This window comes from Pieris rapae, chromosome 13 (assembly GCF_905147795.1).
Source record: "Pieris rapae chromosome 13, ilPieRapa1.1, whole genome shotgun sequence".
Lineage (NCBI taxonomy): Eukaryota > Metazoa > Arthropoda > Insecta > Lepidoptera > Pieridae > Pieris > Pieris rapae.
Window position 1 is genome coordinate 2,791,696 of NC_059521.1, and position 18,946 is coordinate 2,810,641.

Genomic DNA, 18,946 nt, shown 5'->3' on the forward strand with positions numbered 1-18,946 from the left:
AATAGAAAGTAAAAGAGAGTGAGCAAGAGAAATTTTAGTTGAGATAGGCAAAAAATTGCGTAACCTATTAAGTGCGTGGGAAGAAGAAAAAATCCTCCTGCTCAGTTCATTTATTTGGGGCTGCCAAGACAGGGTTTTATCCAAAGTAATGCCCAAATTCCTAACAGTGGAGCAAAACGGAACAACCGTACTATCTATAGTAATCTGGGGTAAAGTTGACCAATTTATTCTCATTATATACGATGCACTTCCGATGATAATAGACTGGCTCTTATAAGGGTTTATCTGAAGACCATACGATTTACTCCATTTCACAACTTTGTCTAAATCAAAGTTTGCCGTCAGAATAGCAGCCGGCAATTCATCAAAAGTAGACTGGTTGTAAATTTGAAGATCATCAGCATAAAGATGAGAGTTGGAAGAAAGTTGATTAGTAATAGAATTTATAAAGAGCGAAAAGAGAAGAGGAGAGAGGATACCACCCTGCGGTACGCCAGCAGAAACATGAGACCAAGAGGAAAAGCTTTCAGTTAATTTAATTCGTTGCTGACGTTCCGATAGATATCTTATATAATTATTAAATACTAACAGCCTTATTTATAAAATCTTAACCACTGATTTCATTGCTTTAGCCTGTTAGTGCTTTAGACAATTTTAAACAATGAGTTGCTAACACATCTTAACATTATTATTAAATCAGTGTAATAAGAATAATTTAGTCGACATACATGGCTAGACTTTAAATTTAGGAACAAGGGTATTTTCAAATAACCTTTGTTTAGAGTATGCATTGGTATATGAATATGTAATTTTAACATACCAATGAAGATTCGAAACATAATTAACATATACACACGTGATAGGTAGGAAAATCTTAATTTTCGTGTGAATGTGAAGTGTTGCGCAATCTTTTAGTACACTATAATAATGGAATCTAATTTACTTTGGAGATAATAATGTATCTACGTAACTACAGAATACATATGTATCACTAATGTACATATACTAAAATATTTACAAACTTATGATTTATGCTTAAGATAACAGAAATATTTGAAAATGGAATAATTAAGGATCAAAAACAAATGAGTAATGAATAACAAAAGAGAAATTATCATGAATATAATTATGTATAAACATTTTAACGACTATTTAGTGAATGTAGCTCCCAAACGTGAATAATAAAAAAAATATTCTAAGTTTGGCAGACGTGTTCGTGGAGGTGGTTTTATACAATAATTTCAAGTTCGTAAGTAAATAAATATTCAGATGTGAGCTTTCCCATGCCTCGTTGGGGGCTTCCGGAAGTTCGAACACGAATAAAATAAAAATTAGGTTATCTTACTTTTACTAAACTTTATCATTAATAGGAGATTTTAAAACTAATATTTACTTACGATTACGCACGTGCGTGACGACGCATCAAATACCCATATGTTGACAAAAAAAACAGTACCAGTAAAGTCTTTTGCGTTGTGACCTATTTTCGGTTTAAATCACAATATTTTTTTTGTTTTAAACCGCCTCAGTATTAATTATGTATATTATAAGTTTCTGTTAAAGTTACAATCCCATTTGATGTGTATAAAATTTCGTTTTGATTTTTTGTTGCAGTTTAAAAAATCCTCTGAATTTCTATATCACATGGATACAAATTTTATACGTTATATTAACTTAACATCCTATTATTATGGATGTCCTGGATAATTGTGCCATTCGGGGCAAGGGGGGTGTAAGTGAGGTACGGGGGTGTAGAGGGGAGGAACGTGTGTTAACGTGTGGGTGTATCGCGGTTGCATCTCGTGGTACTCAGGCATCGGCGCGGGTTTTAGATATTGGTCTAATTCAGCTCCATCTGGTGGTCCATCTGCCAAAAGTGCGCCGTCCATTTCGATTCTAGAAAAGTCGATTTGGGTCCTGTCAGGCGAAGGCTCTCTTTTGAAACGGGCGGAAGTGGGGGGCGGTTTCCGGCGGCGCGGCTGATACTTGTATTCCGGGTGATCTTTTTTGTGTTTGTTTCGTAGTTTTTCCGCTTCTTTTATGAATGGCATCTTCTCTTCTTCGCTTAGACTTCTGAAAAGATGTATTATATTAAATGCTAGAATTTAAGAATGTTATTTTCTCATAAATAGAATTGTTTTTTTTTTAAGTTTTTTTTTAACTTCTCTTTTTCTTGATTCATTTAACAAATAGAAAAAAATATGCAGAGTCTCGCCGTGCATTTATATTAAACAAGTTTCAAAACAGATAAAACCTTGACATACTACATATGCGAGGGAAAAGAATGATTAAGTGGTAAGAGGGATCAGTGGCTGCCGATAACACTGAACGGTTCCAGATGCCATCTACTCCGGTCAAACCACAAGTGTTGCGAGTCGTGACCTCACATACTTACCTAATACATAATACATACATAAAGACTTCACATATATACTTAACAAATATGTTATTCATTTAATTGTGGGTGTAAAAACGAGCACCAATGTTAGTTTAGCTTTTTGTTCAGCACCAATTTGTATATTTAGATAAATGTGTGCGCAAACGTCACCCAAGAAATTAGAATAGGAAAACGGAGATCTCATTTTAAAATGAAAATTGACGACATGTTTCAAAGGAAACTGATCATGCCTATAAATGGTTATGTGGTTCTGGTGTAACAATGATTTTAACTTGAATATTTATTTATTTATTCACACTTCGTTGCAAAGAAACACAAATAACACAATACATAAAAATGCAAAAAAATGAGCAATCTCTTCCAGGAACCCTAGTAAGAAAAGAAAAAAATAAATGAAAATAATGAGTGAAATAATCAAGAGAAAAACAAAAAAAAAATAGAATATTAATAACTAACTAAAACTAAAAATCTAATCTTAAGGATTCATGAATAGCTAATAGCGATGTAATACAAAAGAAGAGGAGATACAAGAATTATACAGGTCACGATTGATCAGGATATGATAAGGTTAGGAAATGTTTATATAGAAGGGATTTAAAAGACGATAGGGAGGAAGCCAATCGTATAGAGTCGGGCAATATCTCGCATGGTTAACCTATTTTCCTCAAAAGTTGGGAGTTGCTAGTTTCACATCGGTTCTCTATTGAGGGCGTAACGCCTGCTACCTTTTCAGCGATATTAATGTAGTGCATCTCAATATATTCTAATAAGAAGAATGCGAGTATATTAGATAACGGTTCAATAAGCATTTTTATTTTGACCGCGTTTATTTCCGTGAGTCGCAAAGATGGCGGCATGTCAATGTTGAAGGTAACATCGCGGGTGGCCCGTGGCAGGTTCGTAAAATTAGCATTGATTTATAAAATTATCTATTTAGATAGTAAATCCTCTAGGATATTATTTATTTTGTATTTGTAGGTGGACGAAAGAGTACTGACTACAACCAGTATTGGGGACCGACAAATATAGACGCTTAAACTTACCTTGATCTTTACCAAAACAATGTACTGTTGATTCATACTAAGTTTAGTACTCCCTAAGGTCTCATACATTTACATCCCATATATAGTAATTATAATATTCTTTCACACATATATAGAGTATTTATAATATTCTTAACTTACATAATAATAATCAAAGAAAATACGTTTATTCAGTTTAGATGCGTCTCAGGGCATGCTTATGAATGTCAAGATTATTTGCAAAATTCGCGAAAGAGCAAAACTACTCCAGGACTGTTCTAAGAAGAACGGCCAAGAAACTCAGCAAGTTTTACCATTTATTTATTTAAGTATAGAAATACTTAAAAATTGATAAATCGAATATTAAAACGAATTCATCGTTCAGAACAGTAGCAATTCATAAGAAAAGTTCTCAATAATCTTGTTATATCAAAAGGAGATGTTATGAAATAGGTTTGATTTTAACATCGAAATTACTCGACCGAGTTTGGAATCCTTGCTTTATCGTCCGTACAAGGATACATTTAAAAACAAAGCCTGCATAGCAAATACAAAATAGCACCCATTTTAAAACAAGCATTTTTGCTTGTTTAAAGCAAATTAAGCATTATAAAAATTCTTTAAAAGTATAACTATAAACACAGATCATTAGTGGTCTCGTAAATTCGGGACAGTTAAAGATCTTATCACAATGTTAGCGGTGATAGCATTTTAATGAGTAAACAATCGATGCACGTTTCACGGTTGGACGCCGCACGCGCGCGGCCCATTGCTTGCATTTCTTTTCAATTTTAGAATTAGCTTTAATAAGGGCAAATGATCGTGCCATTAGGGCTTAGATATAACTGTAGCAAAATGAAGACGTTACTGCTGACGAATATATATTTTCTGTGAGCACGTTAGTTGATAATTGTACATGCGCGGATTTCCCCCTAAAATCCTTTAAGTTATTTTTTGCTTTTTTTAAGACCATAACTGTGCGATTAAAAACAATTTATTGTTTTTTTTTAAATTGAAGCTTGTTAAGTTTTAACTCGAATTTAAACCTATATGTATCTTTAATAACACAAAATATTAGGTATTTTTTTTAGGATAGGGGCAAACGAGCCTAGGCAATGCAAGGCCCAAAAAGGACAGTCATCACAGCCCATGAATACTCATATTGGAGTGTGATATCTTCAGGGAAGGGTATACTCGGAAGTAGGTACTCCATATGAGGTCGTGAGCCTTGCATACGTTATTTTTGTTTGTAAACTTACAAACGATATTTTTTTAACCACTACTACTCCTACACTCTTTTCTCGGATCCGTGCGAGCGTCCCGTTATTTTTTTCTAAACCATTGCTATCCCTAGCTCTCATAGGATTCGAGTATTCGGCACCCGTATGCTGTATGCGGACCACTCGGATCCGAAAAAAAATTTCATTAAAAATAATAATATACATTCATTCATACATATGTATTTTAAAATTTCTTATATTTGCTTAATCAAAAGGCGCAATAAAAAGTTTTGGTTTCCGGCTACTAGGTACATACATTGTTTATGCAATGTGGTAAACTTTCTGTTATAGTTCTGAAGAATTTTCAAATAGACAAATATGACATTTTATAAGGGTTGAAAGATCTAGAGAAAAAGCGAAGAGAAGAATAATTTATGTTCAATAGATAATTAACTTTTGTAGTGGTAATTGGAATGAAAAAAAAAATAGCTTTTATAGTACAAAGTCGTATATAAATTGAGCCATAGTTTTTGCGTGATATAAATATACTAACTTCCACATAGATCCAAGTGATTTGCTAAGTTCGGCGTTGTGTAAAGACGGCCTCTGTTCTGATAGGCGCTTGCGCATGGCTTGTGCGAACACCATGAAGGCATTCATAGGACGTTTGACGTGTGGCCGTCGAATACAACCTCCACCTCTGAAACAAAATATCTTTAATTAGTTCATCTATTAATAAAATATATCTGGCGGTACAACCTTTTTAGGTCTAGGCCTCAGATTTCTCAATCTGTTTCATGATCATTTTTAAATCTAACAGGCAAGTATTTAGACGTTTAACTATTGATATAGCTATACCTATAACTTTTAAAACGCGTGCCACAAAAGTTAATCAAGAGGCAAACACTTGACGGCGTCGCTTTGACAAAACACAAATTGGTTCGACGTTCGGCGATAATTGTCGAAAACCCTTCAAGTGTGGCCCATAAACGAAATAAATTACGAGAACATTTATGTACTAACGTAAACAGTGAACATGTATATACTAAACACCGAGAGGCAGCCCCAAGACATTTTACGCTCGTAAAATAAGAGAATTTTATTACTTTTTTATTTTGTAGTGCCGTTCGGGTTTCCTATACGATAAATTATACTTTTTCAAACGCTGACACGTCAATAAGTTCTAACGGATCACTCGAAGTAATAATTACAGATTTCGCCGAATGGCGGCTTCCTTGTTTATTAGTCAGAACGTATTGGGAAACATGTTCTTCATTATAACTACTTATTGAATTTCATATTAATTAAAAGTTATTTTATTTACCCGCTTATTTATAAAAACAAACTTAGACCAAGTCCTTTGCACCGTTACCTAGAGTATCCGCTTTTCTATCTCATCTGGTGAAAACGTAATTTATCAGATGGGGGCCGTTCAAGTATTACGTAAGCAGTAGAGGGGGAAGGCGGGGGTTGATTTTCTTATTTGGTGATTACGTCAACAGTAATTATTTCTTTTGTACGCATATTACCCACACATTGTCTAATGTATAAGCTTGCAAACGAATTGCACTATTGCTGCTATATGATTTGCAATAGTTTTGTCATCAAACCTATTTTAGTTGACAAAAATCTTTAGGTCTTGGCCTCAGATTTCTGAATCTGTTTCGTGATCATTTTTTAAATCTAATAGGCAAGTAGGTAATCAGTCTCCTGTGCCTGATACAAGTCGTCGACTTTTTAGGTCTAAGACATGTCGGTTTCCTCACGATGTTTTCCTTCACCGTTCGAGCAAATGTTAATATTGGCCACTAGGCTAACACTGCTCTTATATTTTAGTTGTCCCACTTACAAATTTTCGTCCGTGTTTAAAACACTTGTCTTAAGCAATAGACGCCTATATTTTTACAACTCAAACATATTTTGATGCATGTACCGAAGAATCAACGCAAGCGAAAACAAGCCATAAATCTTCTAGTTCCAGGGACATTGGCGACACCCACCACGCGGCACCATCTGTTTTCTAGCTGCGTATAATGATTAGTCGTGACACTAGTGGTGATTAGCAGGAATCGGCAATTAAAATTAAATATTTGTATTAGTGTCATCTTTAGTATTAAATATCAACTAAATATGAAAAACACTAACTAACCATAAAATAACATAAATAAAATATATTATTATATTTTATATATGTTATTATATTATTAAAAGGAATCCCTTTAAGCAAGATTCCGGAGATACTGGCAGCGTTCCGCCTATAGCTAGATTGATTCTTTGTCCGAGGTAGCTGCTAGCTCATCGGTCTCCTAACTATAATTAATTGTTATTAATACATAAATATGTTATTTCTAGCATAACTTAAGACGGGAAGTAAAGACTTTGGCAGATGGCAAGGTAAATACCATGTTGTGAAATGTAGAGCTGTTTAGAGTTCAGAGGCAATTAAAAATTAAAAAAAAAATCATAACTAAAGATTAAACTGTGAATATATTTCAATCGATGAATTCTGGTCTTTAATTTTCGCAAAGATTTACAGCTAAAACGATTCCTATATTAATAACATGCTTCCACTGCCAATTTAATATTAGGTACATTTAAGAAAACAGAGATAACTCGTTCCCCCAGTAAGCAATCCGAAAGGGGAGTTGTCCCCAATGGGGTATTAGATGTTTACCACAAATTATCTATTTATTTATTTACTCTTTTACAAAAACATACGCATAAAAAAGTGGGTTACATAAGTTAGGGAATGGACCAAAAATTATATACATACAAGGGCCCTGAGTTTAAGATGTTGGTAACCAAAATAGGTAGGTTTTAAAAACTTGGCGAATATAAAGAGTGGCGGAGAGTTTATTGCCAGTTCTTCTCTTTCGTTCTACGCCCTTGATTTGAGAACTGGCAGTAAATGTAAAATTAGAAGCATTTAATATTTCTTTTTTTTTTTTATGTTACCTATATAAATAAATGAATTTTGACTTTGACTTTATATCACATTTTTTGATTTTCTATACACGAATTGATGTTAATTACAAATGGCTTAAACCCATTACTGTACGTCATGACAAAAAGTTTTATAGCCCGAAATTGTGATTTACGGCTAAATATTTCACGGTCATAACACTCGTAGTTGTGAGCCAACACATGACTCAAACGCAAATCGGGGGCAGATGTAGTATTTGATTTTGACGTAACATCTAGGAATTATTTTAAATTTATAACATATGTAACATTTGCTGAAGAACTATTGATAAATAATACTTAATTTAAGTCACGGCACGAAGCTTGGCCATATTAAACGTGGTGAAGGCAATGTATTTAGATCTATTGTCCGTGATTCTGACTGATCCGTTGATGACTTTCTATACCATAGACAATTTGGAGATCTGAAGCCATACCAACCATCTATATTGTCTTTGGCCTTTCGCAAAATGTTCGCATGTACATCAAGGAAACGTATAGATTAGGAACATATTTTTAATAACTATAATATTCATCAACGCTACGACTCCTACATTTGATAGTCTATCGATTCCATTGTATATAGTATTTTAAACAAAGCAACATCATTAAAATCTTTAAAAAAAATCCAGACTCAAATGAATTTTCTTCTAGTATTTAGACAACAAGCGAAGACGACTTGTGATGTTGATAACTGTGAATATCTTTAAGGAATAATGAAGCTACCAATTCTTAAAAGCCCGGCAACGCACTCGCGAGCCCTCCGGCATTGAGAGTGTCCATGGGCGCCGGTATCACTTAACATCAGGTGAGCCTCCTGTCGTTTGCCCCCTGTTCTATAAAAATAAAAAAAAGCTATCACTGATTAAATGATTTACGAAATCGTAGTAGTCCTAAGATTAGCTACCTTATACTCAAATGTAGAAATTTTCCATAAGATTTTTATTAGTACATAAAGAATTACAATACAGAACGTCTAGTGGGAGCCAAAATCTACCTCGTTCCTCTATGTAAACTAGGCAACCGGTAAACAATGAAATATTAACTGTAGCAATATATTATTTATATTGGAACGTGTCATATTTTCGGTTATATTTTTAGGTCGATGTTATTGTTTAAGTAGGCGAGGTAATCTGAGCTGTTAATGTTACATATATGTTTATACTTGCTATAGGTAATTCGTAAATCAAATTTCTTATAGGTGAAACAAAGTACGTGTATTTTGAAATGTGACGTAACAAAGAGTCTCTTCTCAGATATTTTATTTATAAGAATGTGCTTATTTAAATAATTGAGAATATTTTTTTTTTATTCTAAAACTTTTGTTGGTGTGTGTGTGTGGTATGTTTATGTGATGGTAACTCGCTCTTTACAAGGCAAGTTATTTACTTAATGGCTGGATGTATTTCATTCTATATTTTTGTAATTGAAAAACATTATTATTAACAAAAATTAAACGATAAAAAATAATTAAATTGTTTAATATGACTAAGTTTTACATAAATCTGCGAACGAACGTACCAAAAACGATTTCCAAAATACGTATTCGGAATGCCACTATTTTCGTGTAATGTATATTTAATTTGGTTATTGCGCATGCGCCGGGCGGCCGTTGGCTGAGGAAGTCATAAAGAACAGAGATAGCTGTCATCTGTGACGATCCGCCCACACTATTTCTGCAACTCCCTGCCTCAGCACTAAATTTGCGAACGCAACAAAATCTACCATAGTGGGTTAACAACTTCACGCGTGCAAAGAGCATTTAAATAATATGTATCATGTTTGTGTTTATCAACATTGTTCAAATTTGTATTTATAGTAAGTAGTGGTATTTGTATTTCTAGTAGTGTAGATGTAGGTACAGATATTCTTGAACTAATAACATTTAATGTTCCTGCCAGGTCTCTACGCTCACACAGAATTTTTAACCTTCCGACTCCCAGAACCAACATTGGGTACCGCGAGCCTCTCCACAGGATGTGTTCTTCTTTAGATTCTGTCAAAAACATCGATCCTTTTTCGCACTCCTCTACTGCTTTATTAAAAAAAAAACGACAGTTAATGTCCTAACTCTTCCATGTATATGTGTCATGTTTTTTTTTTGTTTGTATCATATTGTTATATTACTGAAACCTATTGTGGATACATCCAATGTGTTTATTTTATGATTTATTTTTAACTTTATTTTTATTCTAAAGATGTATCTGTTTTGTTGTCTAATAAATAAATAAGTATTTTTTCTATAAAACGGAGATTTAAGATACGGTTTGTGACCATGCTATAATATTTTATATAGAAATAATTTCTTTAGTATGGCAAAAACGAGGCTAAAATGTATTTAAAACTACTTAAAACGCATAATCTTAGCTTAAATTACCTAAAAAATTCATGTTCTGAAAAGAAATTACAGATGTTAAAATAGTTTATATGTAATAGGCTGCGATAATCGACGATTTAGATTTGTAATATTGGTTTCAACCAAGATTATTTTTTTAAGTTGTTACCAAAACTATATGAAATTGACAATTGACATGTCGAAGCAGATGTTTTATTCTGTCAGCGTCTTGAAATAAACATCCCCCACATTTATCTTTACAGCCGATTTGACGGCCATAAAACAATTAATGGTGCTGTAAAACACGACAGTAGCCTTTTCGAGTGGCTTATCATATACTTGACCACGGCCACCTGGATACCTTGGGAATGAAGGGTAGAAAATCGTGTGAAGGAATGTATTTACTTTCTCTGTTATCAATGTTGGGGTTAATTTTTCACACGTGTAGATATGGATTACTTTGCGACTTACTTTGTGGCTTCGTTTGCATAGTGATTATGGGCTTGATCAACAACAGAATGAATTTTAATTATGTGCATAACATTTTAAATTAAAAAGTACCATGTAAAAAAAAATATTACAGCAACAGTGACGTTGCTGTTCGGTAGACAGAGACGGAGAGAAAGAGATAAAATTAAATTGTCAGTTGAATTCTTACATCAATAATAGAAAATGTACTCTCAATGACGGAGGTTTTGATCGTTTACTGCATACCTCAAAAAACAATTTCTCTCCTAAATTTAACTAATTTCACACTAAGCGTTGAGTTGCCATAGACTAAATTATGATAACAAATCTATGAATATTAACACTACAATAAAAAAAATTAAGTAAAAATCTAGTATCTAATCAAATATTTTTAATCTAATACAAATTACTTTTACATAAATTGAACAACAAATATATATAAAAACATATGGAGTATAGCTTATTTAGTCAGCTCATACAATCTTAGCGGATCATCCTCAGAAATATGATCTACAAAGATCACATTTCATAGATCATCAATCATCGTCTGTAGCTATTTTTATTTGATAAAAAAATCGCTCTTATTGTACTCTTTGTTATTTTATTTGTGAATCATAAATACAGCTACACAAATCTTTATAATGATTCTTGATGTACCTATTTTATTGCTATGAAATTCGATAATGTACACTGCCTACGAGAAATATTAAACTATTACGCAACAATTATTTGGTAATCTATTCAGAATAACGTGTATGTAAATACACACATCCATATCATTGTTTCAAGAGCAGTGTTGGCCTAGTGGCTTCAGCGTGCGACTCTCATACTTGAGGTCGTATGTTCGATCCCCGGCTGTGCACCAATGGAATTTCTTTCTATGTGCGCATTTAACATTTGCTCGAACGGTGAAGGAAAACATCGTGAGGAAACCGACATGTCTTAGACCCAAAAAAGTCGACGACGTGTGTCAGGCACTGGAAGCTGAACACCTACTTGCCTATTACATTTAAAAATGATCATGAAACAGATTCAGAAATCTGAGGCCAGGATCTAAAGAGGTTGTAGCGCCACTGATTTATTTTATTTATGTCATTGTTTCAGGGTAACTGCTCTCGCATTAAATATCCCGACCAAAAATCACCTTGGTCCCAGATTTCTGTATCCTTTTTATGATTTGTTTTATGGTAATCGGGAAGCAAGTCTTCTGTGCCTGACACACGTCGCTGACTTTTTGGGAAGGCATGTACTTTTTCTCGTGAAACTCTAGGGAAACTCTGCTCACCCAAGCAATATCAGAAAAAACAAATGAAGCTACGAGTATATGTAGCTATCTTCAGGAGTATATACGTCATTGATAGCCCGGACAGTAGCATGATAAGTTGATAGCTAAGTTATGCTAACATGGGAACGCATCTGTGTCTACAGTCTACTTTACTACTTGAGTATTGGAATGTTTTTATATGCTTGTTTATGGTACCTTATGTAAAACAGAGTAGAACCAGCACTCCAAGGTTGCAGAGCTGTTATTAAATTCAATCTCTCAAAGACAATTATCAATTGTCTTTGCATGCATCTAAGAGCTAAAAAAATATTTCTTGGTAACAAACTGATAAATAAAATGTACTATTAAATAATTTAAATATTTGTCTATTCCAGTCACAAACATATTCAACATTAAATATTCAATTTAACACTATTGTGCACTTGTTTCTATTCCTATGGGATAATTTAATTATAATTCTACTGATTCGAAATTTCGAAATCATAGCGCTGAGAGCTTTCGTATGTATTTGTACACATACTTAAGTTCACCGCACACGCAGCATTGTTATAGTGTAACTTGTAGTGTCTATTGAAAATTGCAATAAATTGTAAGAACAATCACGTAACCTTCAGAAACCTAAACGTTTTTTCCTTATCAGTGTCTTGTCCCTTTCAATGCAAATAAGATAATATGTATGTTGTTCAGTTTGTTAAACACTTTTCGTTCTATTATTACTTTGTTAATTTAAAACTGATGTATAAAATGTAAATGATTTATTTTTAATCTTATTTTGTCAAGTTAAACTGGAGATTTATTTCGAGCAATAATTATCTTATGGTTACGTATTAATGTATCTAAAATACTACACTTTTGACTGAAATGTTTGAAAGCTTTTGTTAGAAGTCCCATTGTGTGGTAATGGGACTTTAATTAATTACTTACAGACACAGTAATAATTACGTCCCATGCCACATTGATTTATAAGTGATCTAAGATCAATCAGATTACGAACTCTCATATTGAGCTAGGCAATTTCATAGCTCTTAAAAATTCTGGCAACATATATGCCTTAGATCACCATATCAAGTGTACTGAAACTCTTAAATAGCGCATCGCGAATAACGTTTAGCGAGAGGTATACCAAATAAGTAGGTATGCGGTAATGAAGAGCATATGTGCTAACCGAGCGCATTACCGACGCTCCGCTAACCACACACATACGCCGCACCACTAGATTACACTCTGTCAATATTTGATACGCATCGAACCGCTCTAAAACTGAGAAGTTTTGGATTATTCCATTCATGTTGGAAACGGAGCTGGAATGTACAACATATTGGAAATACTCCGAAATTGTATCCATGTTTTTATAAGAGTATATGATATACAAATATGTACCATATTTGATATTTTTTAAGGCTGATTTATATATTTTTATTTATTCACACTTATACTTAGAAAAGAAACACAAAAACCAGTATACATAAAAATTATAAGGGATACAACAGGCGGCCTTATCGCTAATAAGCGATTCAAGCGATAGCAAGAAATGAACTAAAAAATAAAAATGAAGAGTGCAAGAACTGCATAACCAAAAGCTATAAAAAAATATATTTATATATAGAACCTTAATCTAAAGAAAAACAAAAAAATAGAATATCAATTTTATTAATAACAAACTGAATAACGAATCTTTACTATTTATTTACAAATACCATGCAATACAAAAGAAAACTGGAATATTTCTTTTCATTTCGGATATTCTCATAATAGAGCTGTTAGTTAAACGTAATATTTTAAATATATACTCAAACGTACCAAAGAAGATTCTACAAATAATATCAACATCTGTAGGTGCATTACATAAAAAGGAATGACGCGGTATATTCGTTTTCTTCTATAAATAGAGCATGCGCGGATTGTCTTTCACGCCTTGCAAAACTACCACGAATAAAAATAATGATTTTACACATATTTTACCATATACAATATTAAACATGTACGTGAAATATAAGCAGAGTTGTAAAATAACGGGAATGCCAAAAGCACCCTCCGTTCGGAGGTCGCGTCGGCACCTGTGAACGTGTTTGCGCCCCCACTTACAAGGTAGGTTCAAATCTGCCGTGTTTGCTTACACCGGTGTGGGCGAGGAAATCTTAATCTAGCCGAGTGCTTTGTATTTCCTATTAATGACGCATCCTTACATCAAATATTAGTATTCATATGGTGAAAGGTTTTCGATTCGATTTTTGTCTATAGGATATATTTTAATCTCTGTCAATGCCCTTGCGATTAAACTTAATTCATAGTTATAAATTGCATGGTGAATATTTAAATTAAAAACAATTGAATGTTATTTAGTTGTATGGTTTTGTTTTAATTATACTTTCATTAGTAGAAAGCTTATTGAAGTTTGCTAAGTTTTAATCCGACTTTGAAGATATCTAACGCCGTATTAAGTAAGCTAATGCATTATTTTTTTCAAGGGATGAGACCAGCCTTTGTGACCTGCAAAAAGGCAGTCATCCCACCGCATATTTTAGAGGTTGTGATTCCGGTCTTGGAGGAAGGAATATGCTTTATTGTAACATTTAGTCGTATCTCCCAGGAAAGACTCCCACCAGGAATCGAAGCGGACCGTGGACTATCAGCCAGTACGGTAATTCGGATGAAATTTTGATTTAAAACGGCTAAATGAAACGAGGCAGGAGAGATCAAACAAAACTCTTCAGAACACTTTCCATAGTACACTTTGTAGAATGGAGAGGCAATGTCTCTGAGTAGACAGAGAGAATAAAGCCATAAGTAATATTATCAGCCGTATCAGTAATACATTGGAGATTGACAATTCGACAAGCGAAATTCAGTAATTTGTGTACAAAAAAAATATCAGCCGTATTAGTAATACATTGGAAATTGACAATTCGACAAGTGAAAGTCAGTAGGTAATTTGTGTGCAAATTATGTGTGCCCTTTGGTGCATTACATTTGTATGAAATTCATTAGATCTTAAATTATAGTTAAAGTTATATTATTTCTGTGACGTCCCTCGACAAGATAAGCACCCCACAATGGGAATGTTTGCACAGAGCTTGGGGAGCGCTATCGCCCCATGCGGAAACAAATCGAAACCTAACAGGAAGATGATAAAGACGACCGCGAGACACCCTAATAACCTACTCAAGGAGTTAAATCTTTACTTATAAGTGAATAAGTGAGTCTTGGTTAACATTTAAATAAGTTGCATTTACGGATGTAAACAAGAATAAATATTACTGAAATCGATGTTTTAAAGACAAAACTAGAAGATATAAAGGACATGACAAAGTTTAGAAATGCCGTTTTTCTAGTAAAAGATTGGAATTAAACAGGACACATTTTGAGAGAAGATAAAGATAAATGGACGAAGAAAGTGGAATGGCTTCTCGCAATGACAAAAGAAAACGAGGAAGACAAATGAAAGGATGGGAAGATGATTTGCGAAGAGTAGCTGGCCTTCATTGAATGCGTAAAACTGTGGCAGCCCTTAGCATCAACCGGCTTGCCGATTAATTATTAATATTTATTTTTTTATTTATATAAATATATATATTTAGCAGTGGCTAGTGGCTTGAGGGTGCGAGTCACATCTCATGCGCTCGTAGGTTTATCCTGCTACCATTACACCAATGGACCTACAGTCTATGTATTTACCACTCACCCGTAGGGTGAAGGGAAACATCGTGAAGAAACCGGCATTGCTTAGAAACAAATAGATAATCGAGTATAAGAAAAACAAACGATCATGTTAGATACAGAAATCTGAAGCTCTGATGGTTTTTGGTTTTTATTATTTCTTCTATTTATTAATTTCTTCTTCATTCTTATTTTCTCGTTATTGTGTTATATTCTTTTAAACTTCCTAATAATAACGTGACTTAAACACTCTGAACTAAATTATATTTAATTAAAACTCTATCAACCCGAAACTATTACTGCTACCCTAAGCATTATTAATATTTATAGATTTTTGTAATTAGAAGAGACATCTTTTAAAATAATTGTCACAAATGAGTCATAAGATAGGGAATTAATGAACAAGGAGCTGATAAGCGATTAGAAGCATTTCAATTACAGGCGGTGCTACTTTTATGAAGTACCGATGACCCCGGGTCATGTAACTATCATAGCTGTCAACAGGCCAATACTAATTTGTTGTATGTAATAACGTTTGGAGTCATTTTGGTATCTGTAAGTATTAATGGAAAAAAATACTTTTTTATTTCGTATTCCTACAGCTTACATAACTTACCTAAACATGTAGCCAAAGATAGAATTAATTGATCATAAATAGGCGAGTAGGTTTTATTACATGTCATCTACGCCTCTTACTAAAATTCCAGGAATGTTATTTATCCAAGCATCGTTACCAATGTTTTGGATTTTGGCACCATCTGACACCATCAGAACATATCATAATCAGAACTCCTTGTCTGCCAAGAGTGAATTGAGGATTGTCTGCATTATACTCCTATTTGATATGCCTAGACATGACATTTCATCACGATGTTTTCTTTCAGTGTTTGATTCCATCGTTGCTAGGTGCAGCTTCGAACGTACAACTTCAGGGTTGAGTTTCGCAGACAGGCATTACGCTTACACTGACATATGGTGTATTTTTATTTGTTACTGGATTACGTAAAACCTCATATTTGTTTACTATCTATGATGATGTTAGCCGGTTATTAAATAAGAATATTTATTCACATATTTCTACATTTAATACAATATAATGACCGGATATACAACGACCAATATTTAAATCATGATTTGTAGGTTCCAATCGCGGAATATGGAAGCAGTATTAAGAATATCTATCCATAGCGTTAAATCATCTGCACCATGAACACACCCCACATACACCACAACACATAGGTACACTTTCCCACCATCACACAGCACAGCCGAAATAGGTATTAATTATTTTCTATAAATTTGGTTCTTTCGTTAATTGAGCCTTTTTGTATTAAGTATAAAAAATAAAGATGCGTAAATTTGATGTTGGAGTCATTTTAAACTTTTTGGGTCACAGAGTAAAAATCCAGTGCCGCTACTTATGAAGAGAAGAAGAATATAATAGGCTTAATATTAGGTACCTACAATATTATCAGCGTATATTATTGTCGTAATTCTCCGTACGAGTACATACCTAAAGTCAATTCGTAGAAACTCCTCCCATTCTTATCGTTCTACAATGTTTATTCTACACAATGGACGACTTTTTGGTCTAAAAAATATGTTTCCCAGACAAAATGAATAGTTTTTAATAGTTTGTTTATTGTTTATAAATAAGTAAGGTTTTGCTTTAGTTTATCTTTTCTTAAAAATAAATTGTGCAATAAGAGAAATGTTTGACAGAGTATTTTTATAAAGCTTTACATCAACAATAATCATTTTGATGTTAAATTTCTACATAAGCTATATGGTTTATGTATGTTTCGCGAAATCGGCTGTCTGTACGGTTATTTTAAGTTTAAGTGTGCTTGACGAGTAAGGATCTTACCATTATAATTTTTACATATTATAGGCGCTATTGTGCCAATGCTTAGATCTTTGAACAAGCTTCGTTTTGAATTCCTCTATAATAATATCCCTGTTATAAAGCCATATCCTAGAAAACTTTGGTAATCAAATCATGACTAAGTATTTTGAAAGATGGATCGTTAGTTTTAGATGCCGCGCCTCTGAACTGTTGGTCATTTGACCAAACCATACTTTAAATCAGAAATATGTTTTAAATCCTAACGATTTCACACAATGAAGGTACACTTATGAGCGTCAATAAAGAAATAAACATTGAATGTTTCTAATTTTACATTTACTGCCAGTTCTCAAATCAAGGACGCAACGACGAGAACTGGCAATAAATTCTCCGCCACTCTTTTTCGTAAATTTACAAGTAAGTATTTACGAATATTTCAATTTATTTATTCTAAGCCGCTGCAAACAAAAACATGAGAAAATAACTAAAAATAGAATAACTACTGTTCATATAAATTAAGTATTGTGTACTTGAAGCCAAGCACTTGAGAACCAAACGCAATAATTAAAAGCTTTATTGTCGTATTGCGAATGTCAGTGCGCACTTTCTAGATAAGCAAATGATCTTAAATGCATTGTCATATAAAATTATACTGCGTGCGTGCAGATATGAACATGTATGTTTTTGTTACTGGAATCGGAATTATACTTATATTTGTATAATATAAGTATAATAACAAAATTGACTTCATCGCTCAACGAATAAGCATAACAATACAGCGAGGAAATGATGCCAGCGTTAAAATTACACTGCCACAGGAACCAAATTTTTTATATTTGTTTTAATTTTCTTTTTTTTTATTAAGTAGGTTAAGAAAATTGTATATTCCATTGTTTGTGTAAGTTTAAATATACGATATAGTCTAATAAAACGTTATATATACTTTCGGCATTGCAAGCCTACATTACTATTTCTTACTTAATAATACAACGAAAATATATTTTATATCGCGCCTTTAGTTTTTACATTACATTAATGTATGGATTACGAACTATTTAAAAATACTTGTAACTTGTACACGTTATATTTTTAAGGCTGAATAAAATGAATGATAGAAACATCATACATTATTTTACACCGTCACAATCGTAAATAATATTTTGTAAATCGTAATAAGGTAATGTAACAATTTCTCTATTGGTTTTCTAAAGTTAACTAATTAATTAAAATATTTTAATTTGTTATAGTTAGGCAATACTTCTTAACCTATTTAAGTTTGCTCCTGTCAAACAGTCGCTCGTAAATCAAGTCGTCTAGCAAAGAAAATACAATAACATAATTGAATTAAAATAGATGGTGCCAATCTTGAAATTTTGCTAAAGCATCTAAATACTTTAAAAACTAAAATGCTAAAGTCATTCTGTAATTTATGGGATAATTTAAATTAATAAATACTGTTTTCAATTCTCGGGCGAATCGCGAACCTAACAATTAAGTAATTAACAGTGCTAAAGAAAAGCAAAGTCTAACCCTACAAAATCAAAAATATAGACTTTTCTATAATCCCTATACAATTTTAAAACTAAATCACTGTATGAAAAAACTCACTTGTTAGGTTGTGGCACGATAGTTTCATAGTTGAAGGACTGTAACAGTTTGCCGACCGCCTCGTTGATCTCCAACGCGGGCTGTTCACCGGCCCAACTCATCATGGCTCAAGTAACGGTGCCGTACGTGTGATCCACTCGCGCGCA

At 33.2% G+C, this 18,946-nt stretch overlaps 1 protein-coding gene across 1 annotated transcript; it reads right to left on the reverse strand.

Moving 5' to 3' along the window:
- Positions 1–560: 560 nt before the first annotated feature.
- Positions 561–18,939, reverse strand: LOC111003731 (transcription factor SOX-9). The gene is made up of 3 exons (XM_022274396.2): positions 18,801–18,939; positions 5,194–5,340; positions 561–2,073 (listed from the first exon to the last, which is right to left on the reverse strand). The coding sequence occupies exons 1-3, from the start codon at positions 18,902–18,904 to the stop codon at positions 1,689–1,691; spliced, it is 636 nt and encodes a 211-aa protein (XP_022130088.2). The 5' UTR covers positions 18,905–18,939; the 3' UTR covers positions 561–1,688.
- Between the last annotated feature and the right edge of the window lie 7 nt (positions 18,940–18,946).

What these genes read in the sequence shown, in the direction of transcription:
- LOC111003731 (XM_022274396.2), bottom strand. Translation starts at nt 18,904, where the DNA reads ATGATGAGTTGGGCCGGTGAACAGCCCGCGTTGGAGATCAACGAGGCG. An exon ending in ATCGTGCCACAACCTAACAA is followed by an intron (nt 5,341 to 18,800) that starts GTGAGTTTTTTC and finishes ATTTTGTTTCAG; the next exon opens with AGGTGGAGGTTGTATTCGAC. An exon ending in TCACTTGGATCTATGTGGAA is followed by an intron (nt 2,074 to 5,193) that starts GTTAGTATATTT and finishes ACATCTTTTCAG; the next exon opens with AAGTCTAAGCGAAGAAGAGA.